The following is a 17,425-nucleotide window of genomic DNA, read 5'->3' as shown; positions in this document are numbered from 1 at the left end:
AATGCACACTGTAGGTTAAACAATAGGTTAAAACTTCATGTGTACAGAATAAGTTATTCAGAAAGTATATAATATTTTATACTAACAAATTTTTTTTATACTGAAAATACCAACATAGCTTCATGACACACATCTGTTTACCTGCTGTCACTTGTGTTTCAATGACAAGGATCCATTTCAAAATATATCATAGGATTTTTACATACTTATTTATATAATAATAAATTTCCAAGAGTTATTGGCGTATTACCGTATATTTGAGTAGAAATTTCTAGTTACCGGGTATGTGGGAGTAAGTGCAAATTGTTTTTCACTATAGTCTATGTTTATATACTACTGGTACATAGAACTTTTAGTCATGCCATGCAGCTGTACTGTAATTATACAAGTCAGTTCATATCACATTATTTCAGTACATTTGTTGTCATTCAGGAAACTGCCAACCCGTATCACTATCAGCCCTTGGATCTACATGATGCACATGCACATATCAAAAACACCATGGACAAAAATGGAATGTTTGATGTCAACAAGTACATGTAAAAATAAAATAAGAAAACTTCAGAAGGGTTGTTATTCCAAAGTCAAAAAAAGTGAAATATAATTCAGTACATACATCAGATGTTAATATGTTGAGGGAAAAAGCAGATAGAAAGACAAATAAAACACATTTTCTCCAATAAAATGAATTACTATTAGCATTGTGTGATTATCTTCAGTTCTAGGCTAACCATTTACACAACTTTTTATGAAAATTATTCTTCCAAATCGAATAAATATGACAAACCAAACTAGAATCAACACATAGAAAGTAACAGATGGTAAAATAGTCGCCTGGCTGGCTGTTTTAGTAACTGATAGAGTAAACCTTTGGTCTAAGCCAAAAGTATTTCCAGTATATGCAGGCTTCAGTTCAGACTAGTGTAATTTGTACAACAAAAACATTAAAATAAAATATTACTGAAAGTAAAGGATTTGCATTTTATAATCTGTAATTATCAGTAATACAAAAACGCTTCACAAATGTATAGAACTTTATGACCTAAGTAATGTGCATGAGAGGTTGCTATAGAAATGATTATAATGTTGATAAAAAGGCAGTGATTGTAACATTCAAAAATATCAGTTAAAAATGTGTACAAGTGACTTGAGTGAATATATAATTATTTTTATATAATATCACATGTTTACTGATATTAAATTCTATATTTTGTTGATTGGAGATTAAGGAATTTAGTGACTTCTCAGGTGTTGTATTATAAAAAAAATGAAGTATTAATAACTTGAAAATTGCTAGATTTGTATCACAGGTTCAAATCTTATTTCTCAAACTTTAACACTGGGGGCGCTGTCAGCATATGTCAACAAAATGGTATTGTTGCTAAACAGGTTTCTGGAATTCTATTCTAAAAGTGAAAAAATAACACAGAAACTTATAAAAAGATCTCAAACCAAAAAAGACTGCATAGCCAATGAACTATTCACAGTCATTACCGAGAGTGCCTTCAATGTTAAACAAAGAGGAAAGCAAATTATTCACAACTGAATTTGAAATATGAAGATCCAAATCATATACCTTCCATATCACTTTTACACAATCAGTAGGTGTGTTTACAACAAGCTCAGTGAAGGAATTGAAAACAATCCCAATTAATATACAACATAACAAATTCCACTAATTCAGTTCTTCCAGTAACTTGACGGTAATGTCTTTTTTTACTTTGATTGGGTTACTATACACTAGAGGTGGAATCGTGATATTTTCCTTGGTCCAGCAAGTTTCTTCTCTATAGAGACGATTAATATTATTCCGAGATGGACAAGTCATTATATCAAAGTTCTTAGACACACAGAATTCAATCGATTCTAAGTTGCTAGTGTTCGTAGTCTGAAATAAAAAAAAAATAATTAGTGGGAGGACAAGAACTTTTTATCTGAAGTACGGTACATGTCTATTTGCACTTAACTGTAAAACCCGCCTAAGCCTGTGTAGTGCTTTTTGATCATTCAGAAAGCTCAGTTGCAATACTGCATATACCGGTACACAAAGTCTGGTTTTCGAATCTGATTAGTTTAATAGTAAAATCAAATCTCTTTGTTCGGATAAATTGTTTTTTGTCTGGACTTTCATATACATGTACTTGAAAATCATGCCACATCAAAGATGAAACTATGATAAGAAGAGACCACAAGGACTGGGTATGAACTCAGACGTCACACAATGGGTGATGTGACAAACTAATAGAGTTATCTAGAACACTATGTTGGTCATTGGCTTTTGGGCAATTAATTTTGAGTAATTCGTCAGTTGATAGGATTGCTTGCCAAAATTTCTAGTATACCAATTTTATGAGGACAAGCTATTGAGAATGTCACAGCCCCCCTCTTTTCTTGTACATTAGTACATGGCTCTACATGGAGATGATAACTTGTCGTTACTTTCCACTCTGGATTTCTTCTGTGTTGGCACAGCATTTTCTTTATCAGAAGTAATTATACTTTTACGCTTTGTAAAGGTGATAAAACTTCAGTAATGACATTCTTTTTGTATAAAATGATTCTGGAACAGTTTAAAAGTTTGGTAAACAGACTGTACTTCTTTCTTGCTAAGAAACTGGGAAATGGTGTTTTTCGTTCTCTTTTATAGACAATTTTATATATTTTACAACTAATAAATAAGGTGCACTTGTTTTCATTTCATGTACTACTTGCAGATTTACACATACAAGCACACAATGTTAAATTTATCTTTAATACTTACATGGCTGTAGTAGCATTCCAGTAGTGGCTGATGACCAAAAGTGTCAATCAAGGCATCCATAACACTCTTATATGTGTACTGTACTTTCAGCGAGGGCTTGATATTATGCTTTAAGAAAGCTCTGTAAACAAAAATACCAACACAATTTGTAGAGATATCTGCAAAGTCCTGAAGAAAATATCTCACTGTAATTTGAAGGGTAGATATCACAATTGACTTACTGTAAAATATCAAATTTCTGATTCAGTTTCAATCCCATGACAAAGTATTTATGTTGACTGTTAATTACATCAAGACTGGTTCCACAAGTACCATGCTTTTCCCATTCATGCTTCCTGCAATAGGTCACAGTATACATGTACATGGTAATAAAATACTAAACAACAGACCGATGCTGTAATCGAAATATAGATGAAGACTATTAATTATTCTCACAATTTACCCAGCATGCAGAATGAACTCAATTTAGGCACAAACACCATGAATGCATACATATCACTAGCAGACTCTACAGCATCAGTGACTTACCAGAAATCGTAAGGTGTTCCATGTTTCTTTGTCAACAAATTAGGCCAGAATTCATTAAGCTGAGGCTCTAAATCCTGTTAACAAGAAGAGTGTCATATCTGAATATATGAGTGACAGGGATTTTTTTAAACAAGGGAACAGCGCAGCCCTCATGCCATGGCTATGCCCCCCTTTACTCTGGAGAGCAGACCTTGGTAGGCAGAACCCTATTTCCCCACTTGGCGGCGCCACTGAATTGCAGTGCTCCCTCTGTTTTCTAGAAAAAACCCTGAGTGACAAGTTTGCATTGTTTAGTGATATGCACAGTACTATAAATACATTTATCCTGCCTATCATGACATTTACAAACCATTATAATAATTTATAAAATTACCATATTATCTTGTGATACTCATTGGTTCAAGCATTGTTAATATTTGACATAATCAGCTGATAATTTTAAAATATAGTTTTAGTGATATGACAATATCTTTTTTGAATATTTCTGATAGTTTCAGAAATCGGCTTTTAATAGTCACTACAATGAATTGATTTTGTTACCTGAATCAGAGTGAAATTGAACGGACGAGTACAGTTGTGACAGCCTGAAGATGTCTCATTACATCCACAGCAATTGGGTCCTTCAGTTTTAACCCTGGTTGGCCTGCAGAAAGACATCAGATATCAATACAACACACTTAAAATGCATTAATATACCATGTTTGCTTTATTAGAATTGCACTTCCATGTTAATGAACAATTACATTTGTTATATGTAATTAGATCATTCAACTATGACTTAATAGGACCAAAGACACACCTGTATACTTTATTTATTTAGTGCATGCACTTCTAATAGAGCAAATACGGTACTACTATAATTTAGTGAGGACATAATGAATTTAAATAACATACATAAAATTCCTTTGTCTGGGGTTTATATTTCATATTTCACATCAACACTTGTATCTACATATTAAATTTTATAACCAATATCATAACCACAGCAAAACATTATTGACATGATTCTTTATATAGTATTACAATGTGCAGGACTCACCATAAGCCATGGACAACCCATGTTTTAACTTCCTGAAGTATGCTACACTTTGTTGTCTGATTTACTTGTCCCTTTAAAGAAGAAATGAAACCTTAATCGGGCGCGTAAAACACAAACGTTAGGTACAATAGATAATCAACACAGTTCCCCTATTTTCAAACAATGTATGCTCAGATCAACGCTCATATATAATGTTAGCATAAACAAGTCGTGTTCATTGATATCAAGCAAATTTAGAATGTTAACAATCTAGACTTCCCGTTTTTGTCTTGAGCATAAACCTTGCACAATCATTACCAAGACAGGAGCATTTTTGTTTACAAAATTAAACCATGAATAACACTTAACTAGTTAATTTTAGATGATAAATTACGATAGTATGAAATTTTACAAATTAGAAAAAATCTATTAAACTATTAAAATGATTTCTTTGCTAGCGGAAAATTAATTTGTTTAACAATTGGCAACATAATGTATGTAAGCCACAACTGGTACCACTCCAAGTCTATTTCTGATACTACTTATTAGCAAACAATTTATGAATGATTTTTTTCTCACAAATACATGTATAATAAGATTTATATATATATAGAGAGATTATAATAAGATTTATATTTGTCTCCAAGCAGTAAATTAAGCCATAACTGAGGAAACAATTTAGAGACACATGATTATAAAAATTCGTACATCCACTTACATCATTATCCAAGCAGACAGTTTGTGGCCATTGTTGAGCATACACAAAATGATCCCACTCATCATCCAACCTAGAAATCAGCAATGTATGAAAACAATAGTTAAGACCAGTAATTTTGAAAAAACTTGTAAATTAGGTTGCCATATCAAGTCAAAGTATAAATATCTTGCTTGAAAATCACTATGAACAACTGGTAATGTGGTTATGCAAATTCAGTATGGAAGGAGCAACAAAATTAAAAACCAGACAGAAAATAAAATAAGACATTGTCTGATTACACATTAAAAATGCATATATTGGTAAAAAGAATGAATTGAACACAAAAATAGTAAAATAAAATCACATAATATTACTATCAGCTGTAGCAGCATGATTAAATGTTTGATTTGTCTGTTTGAATAGTTGGCCAAGCTGATCTAGCAAAAGAAACAGGTTCATATCTAGCCACATTAAATGCATACAGCAAGATTGCACTCCAGATTGCGGTGACACCAAAACAACAGTTTTAATACATTTTATAAATATTTGGCATTCACACTATTTCCTAGAAATAAAAATTTTTTAAGCAAATTTATACAACATTATACTTACAAAAACGAGTTACAACATGACATTGTTAAAACCAATAATACCACTGACTTCAGAGTTGTTTCCATTCTGTGTTTGTGTTTATGTGATAAATACTAAGGATACAATCAGAATACAACTACTGTAAAACATATCTTTTTAGCGAATTTAGCGAGAACTGATTCGCTAATTTAAGATGTCGCTAATGACACCAAACAAAGTCTTTTTTCTCCACATACACTTTGTAAACAACGCAAAGGAAATGTACTGACATGATAGATACACTTTATTGAAAAATAAATTAACACAAAAAAATAAACGTATTCATTGTGGTCATTATTTCAATGAAAATTAATAAATAACATAAATGAAGTGATACTAGTACCATATAGTTTTTGTTTGTTTTTATGAAGGTGATAACTGCGTATTTGTTTTGGCACGCGACAGACAAGTATTGTGAAAACAGGAAACAACAATGACAAGAAAGATTCGCTAAATCAACATTTTGCTGTTACATCATTTTACCACAATTCGTTAAAATTGCATGTCACTTTTTCAACATGTTTTACACTGTATGTCATCAATATCAGCAAGTAAAATAATCCTGATCCTAATCTATTTCCACTATTCACTCCACGGCTGTGTGAATAAAAGATCTCTTTCCACTATTCGTCCCCTTGACCCAGTTTTGTGTTAATTATTGGAACTGCACCCGATCCTTATATCAGAATGACCTAAAACCCGAATGAGCGATGTTTTTTTAAAGTTGTATTTTGTAAGCATTTCAAAATCTAACTAATCTCACTTGTATCCCACGACCCTCTTTTCTTGGTTGACCAAAATGTTTGCATGTGTACATCACTGATGCATAGACAAATTTATCAGGATATTCTTTTCTGCCGTCCGACACTTTTCGGTTGGCAGCGACCACTGTCTTTCCGTTGCCTTTGACTAAAAGAAAATTGGTTTTTGCCTGGAAACATCGGATAGCATCTTTCAATTCATGAAAATTCTCAAACTCTTGATTTAAAAACAGAGGAGTTTCACCAACCGGAGACAGCAACTGGCGTACTGCCATCCCGAGCTCTTGATTGTGTGTGAGCACTAGCAAACATCCCAAGCGCGGATTTGGATTTCGTGGTACAATGACATCACTCGCAATCTTGCATTATTTTATTGGTGCACAGTCATGTCCAGTGTACGTTATGTTTGAAAAAAGTAACATTTGTAATTTTAAACAATTTTATAACCCTAACTGGTAAGAAGCAGAAAAAAAAAGAACATTGCAATGAATAGACTTAGCATGCCACTCAGTGTTTGTTGTATTTCAGGATTGAATTTTTGCTACTTCAAAACTACCAAAGCCATTACGACAAAAGAAGGAGAGATGTGATTGGCTATATATATATATACTCAATTTCATAATAGGTGATTCCATTGGTTGATTTGACAACTGGGCGAATACTAGAAGTGGAAATAAATCTGTTATTCGCTCAGCCGCGGACGAATAACCTTTTCGTAAATAAATACTATTTTTGCTCATCTTGATTCTTTCATGTTAACCTTTTAAAATATTTTAATTTCATTGATTCTAATCTAATTTTCAATTACGACGATTATTACAGCTAATCCATACATTGTCTACAATTAGTTTTAAAAATCAAATATTACTACACAAATAATTACAACCATTTATTTTGTTTGAAACAACTCTTAAACTCTAAATTTAATTTGATGACCATCGATGTATTTTATGAATTGCACTATTGTTTATATTTTGTTTATGTTTCCCACAAATCAAAAATGGGTAGCACTGTATGTTTGTACATGTATAACCAACGGTAAGTATAATCCAGTTGCAAAATCAGTATAAAGGAATAACCGGTAAGTACTATTTGTAATTAGTATATACAAATATACTAGTGTTCAAATATTACTGTGGTTGTTTATTACTACCCGGTAGTTTAGATAGTTGGTGTGTATCGATTTTCAAACTGTGGTTGCTATCGCCTCAACTCGGCAGGAATGTAAGCGTTTTTGTTGAATTTGATCTAAAAATCGTCATTTTGACCCCAAATTGCAACCAAAATAATGATTGTGCCAAAGGTCTGAAATAATTTCTATACTATATAGATACTGGAGATTATTTATTACTAGTTAATGTGTATCGATTTTCAAACTGTGGTTGTGATCGCCTGAATTGGGGAGGAATGTTAGCGTGTTTTATGAATTTGATCTAAAAATCGTCATTTTGACCCCAAATTTTGATAAAAATTTTTTTTTAATATTTTCCACTACCGCATGAACCAGCGATTACAAAAATAGGTAACTTTTTTTATTTTGTATGAACAGAAAAAAAAAATTGACTGGCGGATGCGACCGGCGGATACACTGACTGGCGGATGGCGACTGGCGGATGACTTCACTCTGTAGTTATCTAAACTACAGGATGTCGAGGTAACTATTGCATATTTCCCATAGTCACACTTGATATTTTCCGATTACAAAAACCTCATTCAAAGGTAGCTTACCTGCAAGGAGTACACTGCTGAAATTTACAAAGAAAACAAGACTTAGAACTGAGCTCAATGTTCAGACGATATCTTTCCTTCCCATTTCCGCCTACCAGTAAACAAATTATACCTGATCTCGCGAGACAAAGTTGATGCGTGACTTGAATTTCATCTATTCACTGTTTGTTCCAGGGAATATTATTTGCTGACACATTCATTGGATTAAAATTATATATTCCAGTATAAGGAAATAGGTATGTTTTAATAATGAAGTAATAAGGCGATCCAAACTACGTATTCCGCCCTCTTACGTACAAATTTAGAAATCTTGACAGGTTCGAGTCTGTACAGTTCGGGTTTGCAACCGCCGCCATATTTAAATTCTTTTTTGTTGTTCTCGGTCGATTTGAGTCGTTCATGGGCTTTCACAAGGTAAGTTGTCTGTTGAACGTATTGAATATTCATATTAAGTAATAGAGAAGGTGTAAGACTTTAGATATATACCAGTCACCCCTTACAAACACTGTTCGCGACAATTGCGTATATTTAACATGACAACAGCTGATTGGTTCACCTTTGACCCTGTTGCAGTTCAGCAGGCCAAAACAGAAAAGGTAGTTGTCTGAACATGTTTGAAACTTTCGTTAAAACTCATTTAAGTTTTAAAAACAGCAGCGTGAGCAGTAGGCTTCACTTAGTGCAGGATCTCTTTAGCAAAACAGTTTGTAAACATGGATTTAAATGGTCCTAAAACTACACTAGAACATATAAATGCTCAGAATGATCAGAGTGAAACCGGCCAAGAAGTCTCACCTCGTGTATTGAAGGAAACTGGCGATGTCAAGGTAGGTTTAAACATAGAAGTATTGGTATGTGGGTTACTTGATGGTAATACAATATTGTTTAGCTGTACCTGGAACACGATAGGATTTTCATAAATAATATCATAATTATACTTGTATAGGAAATCCTAAAACGAACAAGAAACTTCTTTTTTTTCTAAAATTTAGATTACGGATTTCAATTTACTGGTACATTTAGGAGAAGGTCATGAACATTAATTAACAAATGCAAACAGTAGTATATATAATCATAATTAAAAGCCATAATTTTAACCATAATAATAAGTTTAATACCGTAAACTGACAAGTCCTGCATTCTCAAACACTGTGTTTAGTATTTTAGATGTTATACAAATAACTGTTTTTATTGAGTGAAACATGCTTCATTGGTCATGAAAACACCAATTCAATTGTTTGTGTGGCCAACATACCTCAGCAGGTAGTGCCACTGCTACAGAGTACTTGTATATTTATGACAAAGACAGATAGATTTAATCTACAGTTTCATGATTATTAAATTTATCCTCATTTTTCTGGCAGGTTCATATTGAATCAAAGCCCTCGCCTTCCACAACAATGGCGGATGAATCACTTGATTTCAGTGAAGAAGACATAAGAAGGCAATTGGAAGCCTTAGGATATTACAACGTACCTCCATATCGACTAAGGGAATTTGCTTCAGGTAAACTGTTAAAGCGACAATAGCTGTAACTATCTATTTTTTGCTACAATGGGAGTCTTTGTAGTTAGTGTGTCTGTCTGTATGTGTGATAATTAGATATTTTTTTGCTGTTCCATGATTGTTCCACTGATATCTAAAAAACTACTTATTGGATTTTAATGAAACTTAATACAGTGTACATGCATATGCTGGGGGACAATGCACAGACCTGATTAGTTTTGGGAAAAAACACATGCATATTAATTGTCTAATTTGCATAATGATTAGTCAGTTTTACGGTTTTCCTACTTGCAAGCGGAAAAAGATGGCAGCAAGGCTGCACCCAGATCTCCAGAGGCCGCCATCTATTGAAATCCAATTTTGTCAAGTGAACCTTGGGGGATTACGATACAAGATGACAGTATACCGGGTGCCCTGCACGAAATGTCAATCACGGTGCCAGCATGAAGGGGCTAAGCCTCTCTCCAATCTCTTTCACATTGGATTTTAAGTGATATTGGCCTTGTGTATGGTCACTTTGCCCATTCATTTCTGTCTAAAACAATATTTTGGTAAGATTTGGTCTTCCTGGTTATATTTAAACAAAGAATGTTTAAATGAGTCTTTAAACACAGTGTATTATCATGGCAGTAAAATATTTCAATCTTAGTTGTTTTGGTTGGTTTAAATATGTTTTTCTGCAGAAAATCAGGATAATTTGTAAGCTATAACGTGTGATTTATATTTTCAGATCTTAAAAAGTTAGTAGAACATGAAAAATCAAGTTCAAGAAGTTCATTTCGAAGTGATTCATTCGTATCATCAACTGGTAAGTTTGAAGTTAAGAATCATGTGTTATTAGGTGGTAGTGCTGCCGTGTGGTAGCAGACTATTATAAAGTGCCATAGTCTTGTCAATTTAGTATTTTACATGCAGCAGTTCAACACTTTAATCAAAAAATGCTATATGGATTAAAACATGCATTTTAATATTGTTCAATTTTCCATTCTGTAGACAAATCAAGTTGAACTAAAAATGTTTCGTTTACATGACACAAAACAGAATTTCCCGTAGTTAAATGAAAAATCAGAACAAATCAAAAACACATGTATACATGTGCATTGATACATGTATTAGAGAATTTCATTCTTACAATATATGAAAAACTTGTGTGTGCTACGAGAACAAAGTTTTCAGATCATGATAAATTATAATCCAATGCACTCACCAACATATACTACTAAACAACAATATTAAAAATTAAATGTACATGTTAATGGTTTTCAAATTCCTGAGAAAGAGTGATCATAAACTTAAATCTCATAATTGTTTACTTCCATTTAGGCAAAACTGTCCCCTTAAAGCATTGTATTGTGTAACCATTTTAATTGAAAGTATACCTACCCATGTATACCTAATTTCTCATTGTAATATTTTTTTGCAGATGGTGAAGGGTATCATATGCTTCACAGACACAGGATTCCATTAAATGAAAGTAGAAGTAGACAACCAAATGTCAATAACCAGTCCATAGTAAGTATTGTTGTTTCTTGTATGATGCAGATTTTCCATGCCTACATGTAATATCAGAATTCTGCTCAAATACCGAACAGCATTTTTATTACCTTCAGGAATTTTACTCTCCTACTTGGGTAATTATATAGTTTTTACAGTTGACCTACTGGTATATATTCAAGTAATAACTTCTTGACATTTCACAGGTTGAACACTCCGTATTTGGAAAAGAAAATTCTCATGGGTTGAGTAAATCTGATTTCCCAGAGGGAACAAGCCTTGTTGGTGACCACGAAGATTTAATCATTCCTGATCATAAACCTATTATTAGAAGTCCTGATAGGAAAGTTATGAGAAAAAGGAAAGTTGTGAGGTAAGTGTTCAGAAGGCTATCACTTTCCTCATCAATGCTTTGCTTAGAAAATTAAAGTTGATTTGAAGACATGTATATCTACCTACTTCTATAATTTTGTTGTGTTTTCAGGAAAGTAGGAGGTCATTCACAAGTGTTTGATGAATCAATAACTGAAAGTGAACAAGGTGAGTAATTTAAAAAAAAAGTATTATTTGATTGTATCTACCAATCATCCTATTGTATGCATATAATAAGTGTTTACTCATCCCTATTAAAGTGATGGCATTTACCAATCACCTGAGTTTTATTCCTACATGTGTATCTGGAATTTATCAATAAAAAAAGAAGCAGCCCACACACCAAGTGGATGTGACAGGATTGGTAACGCCAAACTACTGATCAAGATTCACCCACTGATGGATGTGGCTTTCGTCGAAACATGGTTGTTGTGACCTATTTCATTCGTGCATTGCCTAGTAAATGCCAGGATGTTACATGATGAGAATATGGTCCCTGACTTAGAATGTGGTTTCTGTTATGGCTAATGCACCTATTGTTTTATGTGCATGTGATATTAAATATTTGGACTTCATTCTATCAATCTATAAAAATAGAACAATGATGACAATGACACTTTGAATGCTTGTTATATATATACATGTATATACAATGGCTCTTGATTTGTATGGTGGCAGTACTTTGTTACAGTACAGTGTTATTCTATAGGCTCAAGTACAGAAAATATTCATGTTTATATTGTTAACAATCCATGCTATATTTTTGGAGATCCGTAATTGTGAAACTGATCAATGTTTTTCAGACGATGTAAGCATACTGAGAGACAGATTTGACCATCTTCCGATCAGAGAGGATGATGCATCATCTGTGACTGAGAGTGAAACATCAGCAGATGTTATCCAACAAATTTACAGTAGGAGACCGTTTTCAGCGAGACCAGACTTGGTATGTAGTTACAATATCTTGACCCTGTTTCTCTAATTTATTCTTAGCCATCATAATCGTGGTACATTTTTGTACATACCAACTGTATTACTGACTTGTTTGAGAATTTTTTAATTTCAACAAGAGACACAATGTCACACAAGTAAAAAGAAATGTTGCAGCAGTGATGCAATTCAAGCGCTGTAGTTTATCCAAATTCCAACATGTGATGTTACAAGTGTGGTGCTTTAATTTAAGGCTTTATGTACATTTTTGTAGTATACAATGTTTTAAAATATTTATTTTTGTTGTTGCAATAGTTTCCAGACAGCAGCAGGGTTTCAAGGGAAGAAGATAGTATATATGCTCCTAATTTACCAAGATCATGTAAGTATTAACTCAGTGTAATTGACTGTAATTGAATACATCACTGGGTAAGGTTTGTCCTATCAATCCTATTACAGAGATGTATTGACTATGTGATTTTTCTTTTTAGTTATACGTCCTGGTACAGCTCACCCACATACAAAGAATCTCCGGAAAACTGATCCAGTTACCAGGTATGTACTGAAAAGTGTACATTGGTGATAGACAATGTTTTTCCTGAGTGTGGGAATTAATTTGGTCTGCGCTGTGTTTATGGTCTCAAACCAAAGAGTTAATATAGCGGTTAACATTTAAACATGCATGCATTACATATATGTATACCTCATTTCTTATTCATTTTCACCTAGATATCATTTATATCAACAAAGTTGGAATTCATACAAAGTTCCTGGTGAGAAGAATAGAAAAGAGCTGCGATGGGCAGTGCGGGTATGTACTACACAAGTATTTCCAGTTGTACTGTAACAAACTACATTGAATGGGAAATGTCTTGGTTGATGGAATGATTGGCGATGATTCCTGTTTTACTCACAACAAGGATATTTTACACTTGAAATTCCAGAACTGAAAAGACATATAGACATGTACAAACTACATTTATTTGTAAATTTGTTATTTCACAATTATTTCATTTAATCTAATTCAATCCTGTTTTTTTTCATTTCACCTATAGGAGCAAATGCTTCATAAAGATGAGGTGTATCGACCCAAACGTGACCAAAAGGTGTTTGTACCAAACAAATACGTTGTACCCACTGATAAGAAAAGACAAGCTTTACGATGGGAGATACGAACTGATATGGCACACTGTCAGATGCCAGCTAGTGGGAGATTTTAAAATTCAGAATAAAATAGAATATTTAAATTATCTTGTAAATATTGTCCTGTATTGAGTGATCATGTATTTGTTGGGTAGTCAAATCAATAAATATATTTAGTCACTGCCGTCCTCTCTTATCAATCTAATTCATGCAATGTATAAACTTGAAATTTGTTTTTAATTTTCTGTGTAAATTACATTTTTATTAAATTTCCTATCTATCGTCTCTTAATTCTTCAGGAATAAAATCAATGTAGATATTATATACTTATCTTGTGTTTCATTGATGCACCCAATTTATTGGTTTTAAATACAAGTGATACAACATCTAGCAATGAAACTGACTACCCGGTATATCATATTTGCTCTGTTAGAAGCACATATGCTTATAATTATGACCGACGAATGAATTTATTATCAAAATAAAATTTTGTATACAGTCAGGCCAGACTTTTTTTTATTCCTTGTTTCTCGAGATTTTATAAGGCAATTTTTTTGAGGAGGGCGGGGGGAAAAAAAATAAAATTAATTCTTTTTTTCCCCCCATTAGATTTGTGTGATTCTTAAAGAATTGTGAGATCATTGATCGAAGAGAAGAAATGAAATAAAATTTTATTCCATGTATAACCTTGTTTCTCATCCGAGCAAGACTTTGGTACTTTGATCATGATACTCCCACGGAAATGCAATTTGAATTTGTTATGCGGCGTGCTGTAAAAAAATGCATTTTTTTGCGCTTACAAGTCGGCGGGCGCGAGAAATTATGCAAAAATATAATTTTATTTCATTTTCGGCTCCTGTTCATTCGGCAGGTTCGCGAAACAAGGGATAATAAAAGTCTGGCCTAAATGCTATTCTTGCTTTCAGTGCACAGTATGGTCTTTTGTTCACAGCATACACAAGAAGCGACAAATTTGTACCAGATATTGTGCTGAGAACAAACCAGGCATAGTATAGTAGCTAGGAAATAGATCCAAAAATTTAAGGGATTTATTGGTGTACTATGATATAATGTAAAGTACTTTGTTTTAGCTGGAATTAATAGTAGTTTTGTATTATTTTATTATTTTCAATGATTTTTGATGAGTTGAATGCAAAATTAAATTCCAAGTAAAAATAATGTACTTTACAATATATGACAAATTAACTTCAAACTCTATAGTTCCAATATTTATTGAAGCCCAATAAGGTAACCTCTTGCCCAGATTTTTTATGCAACCAAACCTAAATTTTTTATATGGCAAAACAGGAAAGTTTTGAAAAAGTTTGAAAAAAAATGGCTGTTAAGATCATATTGAGGGCAAGAGAGCCAGGAAACTAAATTTGTTTTTGCCCCCCCCCCCCCCCCCCCCACTGTTCTCTCTGATCTATGAAATCACCATGATATAGATCAGAGAGATCAATAGTGGATGTGATCACTGGAGAGAGGGGAGAAAAGATCTGAGAAGCCATTCGCATTTAAGGTATGGTCTGTTCCACATGTATGCATATGATCTGTATCACATGTAAATTTTCTCCTAATTCCAGCCCATGTCATATTTAGGTGCTACTTCCTCAGTTTAGCAATTCCATACAATCTTGCTGAATGTGTATATTCATATTGAAATCATCACTTTGTAGATGTGATGCCATTCCATCGTAGCTCAGCAATCAATATCTGACTTAATTATTTTTGCTCCATACTGTATGGGTACCATTTATTCAACTTTCTCCACAACATTCAACGAATAAAATTTTCAACAAAATTAATTACCTCAATCCTGTTTTATTTACATGCAATATGATATTTAAGTGTCAACATGCTCAAAAAGATATTTACAGAAATTATACACTGTAGAAATTAGAAAAATTAAGTTTATATGTAACCTCCTTGGATCTTTCTCTGGAACACACACTCGTACCATATGTTTCAAACTTGACAGCAGTTTTCCACATTGGGGTACAATAACATGTACTGCTAATGAAAAAACAATAATTAAGTACAAAATTCTGAACTTGTACACCCAGTATTTCAAGGTTAAAATCAATCTTAAAATCAAAATTGCACCTTTCCCATCTCCAAGCATAGTTATTTAAATTACCGGTATTTCAATTAATGTGTTATTTCCAATGTGCATTTTTGCACATAATTAAAAAAAAAGAATATGGTGCTCATATACAGACCATATAATTGTATTTAAAAAGTAACTGTTACTTTTCCATACAAAACATGCCTTAAAGAAATTAATATACTGGTAATTAAACATACAATTGTTTTCTTTTGTTTTTACACTGTCAAAATTACTTTCTGATGTAGGCTTTCTTGTGAGAAGGACTTTAATATCAGGCGAGGTGCTGGCCCCTCTGTGATGCATCCAGACGTTCGCAGTTCATTCTACATAGTACACATATTATACAGGTAGGGAGTAAAATGAGTATGCAAAAGGTTTAAACAACTGTGATGTTATAATATAGAATAAACTAGTCTTACCGTAATCCAAAAAGCCTAAATGTGTATCATATTACCGGTACATACAAATGGCATACTGATATGTGGCCTTTGGCTGATAATATCATTTTTCAATTAGTAACAATGATGTCATACTTCACCCACAACCCTTTGCTTGAGAATCAAGATGGCGGACTACATAATACTGATGAAAAGTTGAATATCTTGAGAATAAAAAACAGTAAATTTTCCAACTTTTGAAAAGCTCTTTTATCTGGGAACACTAAGTTGTTTGCCTGGACTTTTTCTTTAATAATACTGAAATGTTGAAACTTTACACAAAAATAAATGCTTGCAAATTTTGCCTCAAAAATGTTGGTGCAGTCTTTTTGCCCATTTTTTTTTTTGTATTTTGACAAATGTTCAATTCAAAATGGACGAACGGCATATTTACTGCTATGGAAAAATTACAATGTTGTTTCATAGAAACACAAGTTCAGGTACCCTCTATCTTTTTATTTATTTGCTCTTTTTCATTTATTTGTTGGAACTTTTCAATGAGCGAAATATCACAAATTTGTAGCACTTTTCAATTTTCTGTAGTTTCACTTGTTAACCAAGTCTATCCTTAAGTAGGAGGGTATCCTTGGGGCAACACTTGATGACTTCAGAGTACTTCCCAATCATCTGATATGCTGGATTGTCTCAGTGGAGTAGATGTAATGCATCGGAGCAATGTTTTTGTAGTCCTTTGGAATAACCGTCCTTCTTTATCGATAGACCACAGATGATTCTTCGGCGAGGCTGATAAACAAAAACAATGAAATACAATTATCGAATTCATCTCGAACCGCAAAACAAACTCATGTATTAAAATGAAATGAAGCAAGTATTCGTCTAGGCTATTGTCTGCTAGTTTGGCAATTTCAAATGTGCTGATCATCTCACACATTTCTCTTTACACCATCAAATCTGAATCTTCATTGTGCTCTGTGATGTAATTGGTACATTTGGTTGTAGCATGCATGAGATGGAATCTCATTACATATCACCATGCATACCCTTAATATCTTAAGTTACCACACTAAGTCGAAAACTGTCTGTTCACAACAGGTATACTGCAACCTCATTCACATCTCAACAAAGTACTTTATGAGCTCACCTGATATGAGTGAAAAATTTCCTGGTATTTTCTTCCAGTAGTCACCAATAGGGTTGCTGTCACTGATTCCATATCTGCATGCTACATCGCCATTTGGACAAATTGCCCACACCATATCACTACTAATGGATAACCGAATTGCAGGTGTTCCTATAAATTGAAATAGATGAGATGTCACCAATTTGTTTACACATCGCCTGCTAACAAC

The 17,425-nt window shown here is 33.2% G+C and overlaps 3 protein-coding genes across 5 annotated transcripts in view; 1 reads left to right on the top strand and 2 right to left on the bottom strand.

Annotated features, from left to right (window-relative positions):
• Nucleotides 1-1,547: 1,547 nt before the first annotated feature.
• Nucleotides 1,548-8,219, bottom strand: LOC102810247 (ribonuclease Oy-like). The gene is made up of 9 exons (XM_085494169.1): nt 8,124-8,219; nt 5,617-5,708; nt 5,026-5,095; nt 4,329-4,399; nt 3,830-3,932; nt 3,290-3,363; nt 2,983-3,096; nt 2,762-2,882; nt 1,548-1,888 (listed from the first exon to the last, which is right to left on the bottom strand). The coding sequence occupies exons 2-9, from the start codon at nt 5,679-5,681 to the stop codon at nt 1,676-1,678; spliced, it is 831 nt and encodes a 276-aa protein (XP_085350295.1). The 5' UTR covers nt 5,682-5,708; nt 8,124-8,219; the 3' UTR covers nt 1,548-1,675.
• Nucleotides 8,220-8,455: 236 nt separating this feature from the next.
• On the top strand, nt 8,456-13,892 carry LOC100369717 (centriolar and ciliogenesis-associated protein HYLS1-like). 2 transcript variants are annotated; one of them, XM_085494168.1, is made up of 11 exons: nt 8,456-8,537; nt 9,488-9,629; nt 10,360-10,437; nt 11,053-11,141; nt 11,330-11,496; nt 11,608-11,663; nt 12,299-12,441; nt 12,741-12,807; nt 12,917-12,980; nt 13,155-13,236; nt 13,481-13,892. In XM_085494168.1, the coding sequence occupies exons 1-11, from the start codon at nt 8,523-8,525 to the stop codon at nt 13,643-13,645; spliced, it is 1,068 nt and encodes a 355-aa protein (XP_085350294.1). In that variant the 5' UTR covers nt 8,456-8,522; the 3' UTR covers nt 13,646-13,892. The 2 variants fall into 2 exon arrangements, with proteins under 2 accessions (XP_085350294.1, XP_085350293.1); XM_085494167.1 differs by lacking the exon at nt 8,456-8,537 and adding an exon at nt 8,745-8,950.
• Nucleotides 13,893-15,372: 1,480 nt separating this feature from the next.
• LOC100376063 (tectonin beta-propeller repeat-containing protein 2-like) overlaps nt 15,373-17,425 on the bottom strand; it is a 41,145-nt gene continuing 39,092 nt past the window's right edge. For both annotated transcript variants that reach the window (XM_078009594.2, XM_085494165.1), the window contains exons 14-15: nt 17,218-17,367; nt 15,373-16,859 (exon numbers count right to left, since the gene is read on the bottom strand). In XM_078009594.2, coding sequence (XP_077865720.1) covers nt 16,723-16,859; nt 17,218-17,367 — 287 coding nt within the window. In that variant the 3' untranslated portion in view covers nt 15,373-16,722. The remainder of the gene's footprint in view (nt 16,860-17,217; nt 17,368-17,425) is intronic.

This window comes from Saccoglossus kowalevskii, chromosome 2 (assembly GCF_978046115.1).
Source record: "Saccoglossus kowalevskii chromosome 2, keSacKowa6.1, whole genome shotgun sequence".
Lineage (NCBI taxonomy): Eukaryota > Metazoa > Hemichordata > Enteropneusta > Harrimaniidae > Saccoglossus > Saccoglossus kowalevskii.
This window is presented reverse-complemented; position numbering and strand designations above follow the sequence as displayed.

What these genes read in the sequence shown, in the direction of transcription:
- LOC102810247 (XM_085494169.1), bottom strand. Translation starts at nt 5,681, where the DNA reads ATGGAAACAACTCTGAAGTCAGTGGTATTATTGGTTTTAACAATGTCA. An exon ending in TCATGTTGTAACTCGTTTTT is followed by an intron (nt 5,096 to 5,616) that starts GTAAGTATAATG and finishes GCTGATTTCTAG; the next exon opens with GTTGGATGATGAGTGGGATC. An exon ending in TGGGTTGTCCATGGCTTATG is followed by an intron (nt 3,933 to 4,328) that starts GTGAGTCCTGCA and finishes GTCTTTCTGCAG; the next exon opens with GCCAACCAGGGTTAAAACTG.
- LOC100369717 (XM_085494167.1), top strand. Translation starts at nt 8,837, where the DNA reads ATGGATTTAAATGGTCCTAAAACTACACTAGAACATATAAATGCTCAG. An exon ending in AATAACTGAAAGTGAACAAG is followed by an intron (nt 11,664 to 12,298) that starts GTGAGTAATTTA and finishes AATGTTTTTCAG; the next exon opens with ACGATGTAAGCATACTGAGA. An exon ending in AGCTGCGATGGGCAGTGCGG is followed by an intron (nt 13,237 to 13,480) that starts GTATGTACTACA and finishes TTTCACCTATAG; the next exon opens with GAGCAAATGCTTCATAAAGA.